Source organism: Rissa tridactyla, chromosome 25 (assembly GCF_028500815.1).
Source record: "Rissa tridactyla isolate bRisTri1 chromosome 25, bRisTri1.patW.cur.20221130, whole genome shotgun sequence".
NCBI lineage: Eukaryota > Metazoa > Chordata > Aves > Charadriiformes > Laridae > Rissa > Rissa tridactyla.
In genome coordinates this window covers 534,744-543,845 of record NC_071490.1, presented here as the reverse complement: position 1 = coordinate 543,845, position 9,102 = coordinate 534,744, and the positions used below count along the sequence as shown (strand labels likewise).

The 9,102-nt window shown below is 70.5% G+C and overlaps 3 protein-coding genes across 3 annotated transcripts in view; 2 read left to right on the top strand and 1 right to left on the bottom strand.

Annotated features, from left to right (window-relative positions):
• Positions 1–1,864, top strand: part of LOC128901368 (protein YIPF2-like) — a gene marked incomplete at its 5' end in the record, with an annotated part of 6,020 nt that extends 4,156 nt beyond the window's left edge. The window contains 1 exon segment of the mRNA XM_054183332.1: positions 1,861–1,864. Coding sequence (XP_054039307.1) covers positions 1,861–1,864 — 4 coding nt within the window.
• Positions 1,865–2,016: 152 nt separating this feature from the next.
• LOC128901492 (mitochondrial import inner membrane translocase subunit Tim29-like) lies at positions 2,017–3,910 on the bottom strand. The gene is made up of 2 exons (XM_054183534.1): positions 3,813–3,910; positions 2,017–3,083 (listed from the first exon to the last, which is right to left on the bottom strand). The coding sequence occupies exons 1-2, from the start codon at positions 3,880–3,882 to the stop codon at positions 2,434–2,436; spliced, it is 720 nt and encodes a 239-aa protein (XP_054039509.1). The 5' UTR covers positions 3,883–3,910; the 3' UTR covers positions 2,017–2,433.
• Positions 3,911–3,977: 67 nt separating this feature from the next.
• On the top strand, positions 3,978–8,778 carry YIPF2 (Yip1 domain family member 2). The gene is given in 11 exon segments (XM_054183531.1): positions 3,978–4,051; positions 4,434–4,478; positions 5,038–5,087; positions 5,089–5,160; positions 5,253–5,333; positions 5,669–5,756; positions 5,854–5,970; positions 8,037–8,191; positions 8,289–8,405; positions 8,407–8,472; positions 8,602–8,778. Coding segments are annotated over 10 exon segments (897 nt in total). The 5' UTR covers positions 3,978–4,051; positions 4,434–4,447; the 3' UTR covers positions 8,722–8,778.
• The last annotated feature ends 324 nt before the right edge of the window (positions 8,779–9,102 follow it).

Genomic DNA, 9,102 nt, shown 5'->3' with positions numbered 1-9,102 from the left:
GAGGGGAATGGAGGAGGCTGGCCCCACCCACTCCCCGCCCGGCAGCCAATGGAAGGCGTCCTGACGTTGCCTCCTGCCCCGCCCCTCCGCCTGTCTGTCACCCGCGCCGGCAGCCAATCAGCGCGGGGCTCGCGGCCTGGCGCGGGGCTGCGTCCCCGCCGCAGCCAATGGAGAGGCGGAAAAGGGGCCGGGGGCGGGAACGTGCCGCTCGCGGGGAGGGGAGGGGCGGGGCGGGCGGAGGGGTGGGGAGAGGCGGTGTGCGCGCGCCAGCGGCGCGGGGGGGCGGGGAGGGGGCCCTCGCGCATGCGCAGTGACCGCGCCACTGCGGCGAAGGGGAGGGGCGGGGGGGGGCTGTGAGGTAACGGGGGGGGAGGGGACACGGGGCGGGGGTTGTGAGGGATGAGGGGGGTCCTGGGGTTCGGGGGATGCGGCCTGTGAGGGACAGAGGGGGTCCCGGGGGGGCGGGGGGGGGGGACGAAGCCCAAGGATGGGGCCTGTGAGGGATGGGGAGGGGTCCCGGGGGCCGTGGGACGGGGCCTGTGAGGGATGAGGGGGGGTCCCGGGGGCCGGGGGGGCCGTGGGATGGGGCCTGTGAGGGACAAGGAGGGGTTCTGGGGGGGGCAAGGCCCGAGGATGGGGCCTGTGAGGGATGAGGGGGGGTCCCGCGGGCCGGGGGGGGCCGGGAAAGGGGGGCAGAACCCTTTTACAAACCAGGACGTGCATAAATATGAGGTAATTTCACCGAATTTTGGGTCTCCCCCCCCCCCCCCCCCCCCCCTTCCTTCGCCGTGTGGCTCGTGGTGGAGCCCCCGCGAGACGGAAAATTGCGGAAATATGGCAAAAATGGGGGGGGGGGAACAAAACAAAAGAGTTTTGGTGAGTGCCCAGCGCGAGGCCCCGCGGGGAAATCGAGGGGGGAAAAAGGGCCTTTTTTGGAGCGTTGAAATTTCGCTTTTCCGAAGAATTCCAACCCGGGAGGGGGCGGGAGGCCGAAAATCATCGATTTTGGGGGGCAAAACGAGGAATAATGAAGCCCGGGTAACGAAGCGAGCGTGGGGGGCTGCGCTTATTGGCTCCGGCTCTAATTAGCATCTCCCAGCGGCGTTATTAATTAAATCCGTGTGTGACCCCCCCCGCAGCGTTCCCGGCAGGGCTTTAATTGCCGAAGGAAATTAAGGTGTAACGACGGGGGTTCGGCGCCGCCGTCTCCACGGCAACGCCAGACCCCGCTAAAACCCCCAGCGTTGGCCGAATCCCCGCGAATCCCCCCCAAACCCGACCCCCGGGGGGGGGTGGTTTTTGGGGTGGTTTTAGCCCAATTTCTATGGAAATTAAAGATTTGCCGCCCGGCGGAGCCATTTCTGCCCGTTTTGGGGTTTGGGGGGGGGGTGTCAGTGTTGAAAAATAGAAATAAATATAAAATATAGCTATAAAACCATAGAAATACATTAATTAAACATCGTGGGGGTGCACCGGCAGCGAGAAATAATTCACGGGGGGGTGTTGGGCGCATCGATGCCTTAACGAACGTCTTAACGATCGGTTAAAATGAATAATAAAGCGTCTTAATGAACGGCTGGTGGATAATTGGGGGGGGGGGGGGGCGCGGAGTTTGACGCAGCGGCGCTCCCCCCCCCCCCGCCCCCCCGGGCATGTCGTTTTGGGGTAAATCCATCCGAATTTGGCCGCGTTAATGAGTTATCAACGAGAATTGAATAAACGAGGAGTCACAAACGAGAATTCGGGGGCGTTAACGAGCCGAAGGCGCCGCCCGGTTCCGTTTATGGCTCCCCCGGCGGCGCCATCGATGCGGGGTTTGGGGTAAATCCGTGCGAATTTGGTCACGTTAATCGCTTGTAGGTGAAAATGAAATAAATGAGGAGTCACAAATGAGAATCTGGGGGTGTTAACGAGCCGAACGCGCCGCCCGGTTCCCCTTTACGGCTCCCCGCCATCACCGTTGGCACGTCCTAGTGCATTTTTTGGGGTAAATTCAGGAGAATTTGGCCACATTAATGGGTTATGAATGAAAATTAAATAAACGAGGAGTCACAAATGAGAATTCCTGGGTGTTAACGAGCCGAACGCGTCCCCCAGTCCCCTTTACAGCTCCCTGGCATCACCGTCGGTGCGGCCCGGTGCATTTTTTGGGGTAAATCCATGAGAATTTGGCCCCAGGAATGAGTTACTAATGGGAAGTGAATAAATGAGGAGTCACAAACGAGAATTTGGGGGTGTTAACGAGCCAAACGCGCCGCCCAGTCCCTTTCACGGCTGTCCGGTATCACCGTTGGTGCGTCCCCGTGCATTTTTGGGGGTAAATCCATGAGAATTTGGCCACGTTAATGGGTTATGAATGAAAATTAAATAAACGAGCAGTTGCAAATGAGAATTCCTGGGTGTTGACGAGCCGAACGCGCCCCCCAGTCCCCTTTAGGGCTGCGCGGCGGCGCCGTGGGCGCGCGCCGGGGCGTCCTCCTGGCTCCGGTGGTTGCGGATCTCCTCCGGGGTGAGGATGACGGGCCGGAATTTCTCCAGGAAGAGGCTCTCGTTGCGGTGGGAGCGGAGGTGGTGGGTTTCCACGCGCCGCAGCCGCTCGGGCAGCCCCTGGAACTCCTCCTCGTTCACGTCGCAGTCCCGCAGCCGGGCCCCCAGCACCCACCAGCGCCCGGCGAAACCCACGTCCAGCAGCCGGCCCGGCAACTCCCGCCACCGGGGTCGCAGATAACGGCAGCAGGCCCGGTAGAGCGCGGCGTCGGCGGGGTGGGGGGTTTCGTAAACCACCGCCAAGAAAAGCAGGTTTTGGTAACGCAAGCGGCCGGCGGCGCGGCGCCGCAGCAGGCGCTGGACGTGGCGGTCGGCGGCGGGGCTGCGGGTGCCGGGGGAGAGCAGCAGCAGGGCGCCGGCCGCCTCCAGCGTGGCCGCCTCGAAGGAGTCGGGGTCGGGGACGGCGGCGACGGCGGCGGCGGCCGCCACCGTCACCCCCAGCCAGGCCCCCGCCGCCCCGGGACGGGCCCCCGCCCCCCGCGCCGCCTCCGTCACCGCCGCCGCGTAGTCCTGCGCCAGCGCCCGCCACCAGCGGCCTGCGGGATGGGGGGGGGGCCACACATAGACACCCCCCCCCCCACCACCACCACACACAGGGGCGGGGGGATGCCCCCCCCCCCAGACCCCCCCCACCAGCCCCAGGGGTCAGGGCTGCCCCCCCCCAAGTCCCCCCTCGATGGACCCAGGGGTCGGGGATTCCCTCCCCCATAGTCCCCCCCCCAACTCAGAGATGTGTGTTGCCCCCCCAGCCCCAAGACCCCCCCCCCTTGAACCCAGCGGGGTCTAAGCTGCCCCCCCTGAGACTCCCCCTGAGACCCGGAGGTTGGGGCTGCCCCCCGAGTCCCCCCCTCAATGGAGCCAGGGGTCGGGGATGCCCCCCCCCCCCACCCCCCCGTTGGACCCAGGGGGCTCTAAGCTGCCCCCCAAGTCCCCCCCTCATTGGACCCAGTGGTCGGGGATGGCCCCCCCCATACCCTCCCCATTGAACCCAGGGTTGGGGGCTGCCCCCCCAAAGGCACCCCATTCGTCCAGGGTGCCCCCCAAGCCCCCCCCCCTTGAACCCAGGGGGGTCTAAGCTGCCCCCCAAGTGTCCCCCCCCAGACCCAGAAGTCAGGGCTGCCCCCCAAATCCCCCCTCAATGCACCCAGGGGTCCCGGCTGCCCCCCCCACTGACCCCCAGACGGCCGGTGTGCCCCCTCCAAGCCCCCGCCTTGGTCTGGGCCGCCCCCCCGGGTCCACGGGTGTCCCCCCCGACCCCCCCTCACCGATGCGAGTCTCCGCCAGGCGCCCCCAGAGCCCGCGGCCCCCCCCGGCCGCCGCCGCCGCCGCCGCCATGACCGGAAACGGCTCCGGCCGGGACGGACCCGGGGACGGACCGGGCGGAACCACCGCGGGGAAGGGGGGGAACCGGGGGGGACGGGAGCGGTGACGGACCGGGCGGAACCACCGCGGCCGCTGGGGGTTGGGGTGCGAAGGGGTAGAACCACGTCGGCGGGACCGGGCGGTGAGCGGGGACCGGGGGGGACACCGGGACGGGGGGGTCACCGGGAGACACGTCAGCGGGAGAACCGGGGGATCGGGATGTGGGAGGGGACCGGGAGACCCGGACGAGGGGAGGGAACCGGGACCGGGAGGGGAAACCGGGGTGGGGGGGGGACCGGGACTGGGGGAACCGGGGGCTCGGGACGGACGGGGGGGGAAGACCGGGAGAGGGAACCGGGACCGGGGGGGGGAGACCCGGAACTGGGAGAACCGGGACTGGGGGAAACGGGGGATCCGGGGGTGGGGCGGGGAGACCCGGACCGGGGGGTCCCGGGCCCGGGGGGGGGAAGGGGGTGGGTGTCCCGGTGGGTCCCGTCCGACCCCGCTGCGTTTGGTGCCGGCAGCGAGAGGCTCCGCCATGGCGGCCCCCGACGAGCTCCGCTTCCAGGGTGAGTCTCGGGGGGGGGCCGGCCCCCGCCTCCCCCCCACCCCGGGGGGGGCACCAAGGGGGTCCTCGGGCCCCCCCGATCGTTGTCGGGGCACGGGGGAGGGGGGGGTCCTTGTGTCCCCGATCTATGTCTGGGCGGGGGGGTGTCCCTGGGCCCCCCCCCCCCAGTCCGTATTTCAGCGGGGGGGGGTCCCTGCGCCCCCCCCAATCCGTGTCTGGGGGGGGGGTGGGGGGGTGGGTGTCTCTGGGTCCCCCCAGTCCGTGTCCCAGGACAGTGGGGGGGTCCCCTCAATCCTTGTCCCAGCAGGGGGGGGGGGATCCGCAACCCCCCCCCTCCCCAATCCACATCTAGGCGGGGGGGGGGGGGTGTCCCCCCGTGACACCCCCCAGTCCGTGTCCCAGCAGGATTGGGGTCCCCCCCCAACCCCTGCGCTGAGGTTCGGGCAGGTTTCGCCCCCCCACGGGGGGGGGGGGGGAGTGGGGGGGGGTGTATCGGTTCTTCCCCCCCCCTCTCCCCGACCCCCTGTGGTCCCGTGTCCCCCCCCCGCCCCCCCCGGCAGAGCTGGAGGCGGCGGCGGAGCTGCTGGCGGCCACCCCCGACGCCGTCACCCCCCCGCGCCGGCGAGGAGCGGCCGAGCCCCAGCCCCGAGGGCGAGCCCGGGGACGACGCCGACACGGCCGAGGTGAGGAGGGGGGGGGTGGGGGGGGGTCCCTGCACCCCCAAACCCCCTCCCCAGCCCCTCATCCCCCCCCCCCACACCCCCCCCCCCCGCAGCTGCTGGGCGAGCAGAGGCAGCCGCGGAGCTTCTGGACCTTCGAGTACTACCAGGCCTTCTTCGATGTCGACACCCAGCAGGTAACGCCGCGGTGACGGTGACCCCCGCCCCGGTGACGGCGACCCCGGCCAGGGCACCCCCCGCATCCCCAACACCCCCCGCCCCGGCCGGGGCACCCCCGGCACCCCCCGCTGCGATTGAGGCTTCCCTGCGTCACCGGCACCCGCCACGTCGCCGGCAGCGGCACCGGCACTCACCGCGTCCCCGGCACCCACCGCCCCCCGTGTCCCTGGCACCCACCGCGTCCCCGGCACCCACTGCCCCCCACATCGCCGGCACCCACTGCATCCCCAGCACCCACCGCCCCCCGTGTCCCCGGCGCCGGCCACCCACCGCCCCCCCACGTCCCCGGCAGGTTCTGGAGAGGATCAAGGGCTCGGTGACGCCGCTGCCGGGGAAGAACTTCGTCCGGCACCGTCTGCGCAACAACCCCGACCTCTACGGTGAGAGACGCCGCCGGCCCCGGTGCTGCCGCCGCCGTGCCGTGCCGTGCCGTCCCCCCCACTGAGGCCGCCTGTCCCCCCCTTCCCGTGTCCCCAGGGCCCTTCTGGATCTGCGCCACGCTGGCCCTGGCCCTGGCCCTCAGCGGGAACCTCTCCCACCTGGCCGAGAAGCGAACGGCCCCCGGCTACCGCTACAGCCCCCAGTTCCACAACGGTGAGGGGCTGGGGGGGGGCGCGACCAGCCCCACGGCGCGGGGAAGGGGGGGTCTGGACCCCCACGTGGCACCTGCCCCACACTGGGACCAGCCCCACGGTGCAAGGAGGGGGGTCTGGAGCCCTAGATGGCACCTGCCCCACGCTGGGACCGGCCCCACGGTGCAAGGAGGGGGGGCTGGAGCCCCAGATGGCACCTGCCCCACGCTGGGACCGGCCCCACGGTGCAAGGATGGGGGTCTGGAGCCCTAGATGGCACCTGCCCCACACTGGGACCGGCCCCACGGTGCAAGGAGGGGGGGCTGGACCCCCATGTGGCACCTGCCCCATGCTGGGACCGGCCCCACGGTGCAAGGATGGGGGTCTGGAGCCCTAGATGGCACCTGCCCCACGCTGGGACCAGCCCCACGGTGCAAGGAGGGGGGGGGCTGGACCCCCACAGGGCACCTGCCCCACACTGGGACCGGCACCACGGTGCAAGGATGGGGGTCTGGAGCCCTAGATGGCACCTGCCCCACGCTGGGACCGGTCCCACGGTGCAAGAAGGGGGGGCTGGACCCCCAGATGGCACCTTCCCCACACTGGGACCGGCCCCACGGTGCAAGGAGGGGGGGGGCTGGACCCCCACAGGGCACCTGCCCCACGCTGGGACCGGCCCCACGGTGCAAGGAGGGGGGTCTGGACCCCCAGATGGCACCTGCCCCACACTGGGACCAGCCCCACGGTGCAAGAAGGGGGGGCTGGACCCCCACATGGCACCTGCCCCACGCTGGGACCGGCCCCCACGGTGCAAGGAGGGGGGGGGCTGGACCCCCACAGGGCACCTGCCCCACGCTGGGACCAGCCCCACGGTGCAAGGATGGGGGTCTGGAGCCCTAGATGGCACCTGCCCCACGCTGGGACCGGCCCCACGGTGCAAGGAGGGGGGGGCTGGACCCCCACAGGGCACCTGCCCCACGCTGGGACCGGCCCCACGGTGCAAGGAGGGGGGGGGCTGGACCCCCACAGGGCACCTGCCCCACGCTGGGACCGGCCCCACGGTGCAAGGAGGGGGGGCTGGAGCCCTAGATGGCACCTGCCCCACGCTGGGACCGGCCCCACAGTGCAAGGAGGGGACACAGACCCCCACTGTCACCTGCCCCACACTGGGATTGTCCCCACAGCTCAGGGACAGGGGTCTAGACCCCAAAAACGATGCCTGCCACATGCTGGGACCAGCCCCACAGCTCGGGGATGGGGGTCTGGACCCGCAGATGGCACCTGCCCCCCCAGTGGGACTGTCCCCACAGCTCAAGGAGGGGACAGGGCTGTCACCTGCCCTACAGTGGGACCATCCCCACAGCTCACGGACAGGGGTCTGGACCCCCAGATGGCACTTGCCCCACACTGGGACCTGCCCCACATCTCAAGGAGGGGATGTAGACCCCCAAGACAGTGCCTGCCCCACACTGGGACCAGCCCCGCAGCTCAAGGAGGGGACGTGGACCCCAAAAACGGGGCCAGCCCCACAGCTCAGGGATGGGACACGACCCCCAGCTGGGGCCAGCCCCACAGTGCAAGGTCTGGACCCCCAGCTGGCACCTGCCCCACGCCGGGATTGTCCCCACCGCTCAGGGACGGGGGTCTGGACCCCCAGCTGGCACCTGCCCCACACTGGGATTGTCCCCACCGCTCAGGGACGGGGGTCTGGACCCCCAGCTGGCACCTGCCCCACACTGGGATTGTCCCCACCGCTCAGGGACGGGGGTCTGGACCCCCAGCTGGCACCTGCCCCACACTGGGATTGTCCCCACAGCTCAGGGACGGGGGTCTGGACCCCCAGGTGGCACCTGCCCCACGCTGGGATTGTCCCCACAGCTGAGGGACGGGGGTCTGGACCCCCAGCTGGCACCTGCCCCACGCTGGGATTGTCCCCACCGCTCAGGGACGGGGGTCTGGACCCCCAGCTGGCACCTGCCCCACACTGGGACCATCCCCAGGGCTCAGCGCGGGGAGGTGGCCCCCTTCTCCCACCCCCTGCCCCACGCCGTGCCCTGACCCCCAACATTTCCCCCCCGTCCCCCACAGTCACCATCGCCGCCACCCTCATCTACTGCTACGCGGGGCTGGTGCCGCTGGCGCTGTGGGGCTTCCTGCGCTGGCGGCGCAGCCACGGCGCCCTCGGCCTCCTGGAGACCCTCTGCGTCTACGGCTACTCCCTCTCCGCCTACGTCCCCACCGCCGTGAGTCCATGGGGGGGGGTCTCCCGGCTTGGGGGGAGCCGGGGGACGTGGGGCCAGCGTGGGGCAGGGAGGGGGTGACGGGCCACTGTCGCCGCAGGTGCTGTGGCTCATCCCGGCGACCTGGCTGCAGTGGCTGCTGCTGGGGGTGGCCGCGCTGCTCTCGGCCTCGGTGCTGGCCCTCACCTTCTGGCCGCTAGCCCGCCCCGAGGGCCGGGGCAACCGCCTTGGCCCTGGTGGCCACCGTCACCTCCCTGCACGCCCTCCTCGCCGTCGGCTGCAAGGTACTGGGGTGTTTTGGGGGAGGGGAGGGGAGGGGGCTCTATGCGTCCCCCCCCCCACCATTGACACCCCCCCCCCCATTGACACCCCCCCCCCCACCACCACCGTTTTCCCCCCTTTTTTTTTTCCAGCTCTACTTTTTCCAGCGGCCACCAAACGCCGGCCCGGTGGCCGCCGCCACCGCCGCGGCCGAGGGGCTCCGCGCGCCCGCCGCCAACGTCTCCCTGCCGGGAGCCCACCCCACGCGGTGACGGCGGGGGGGGCCCTTGCGTGGAGCCCCCCCGGACCCCCCCCCCCCCCCCCCAAGCACAGACGGACGGACGGGTCCCGGCATCCCCCCCCCCCTCCCTCATTTCTACACAAACTGACCCGAATAAATACGGCGGTGCCCCCCCCCTGCGCCCCCCATGGTGTCTCCTGCCTGGGGGGAGCCCCAAAACCAGCTTTTGGGGGGGGGAGGGGGGGGCACACACACTTTTGTGGGGGGGGAGGGGGGTGTGGAAGCCAGCGGGGCGCGCTCCTTGGAAACCCTCCCCTTTATTCACTACTACAGCCCAAAATCCAGCAGATCCGCTAATTCCTACGGCCCGGCGAAGGGGGGGGGGCCCCCCCCCCCCCCAGCCACTGCACAA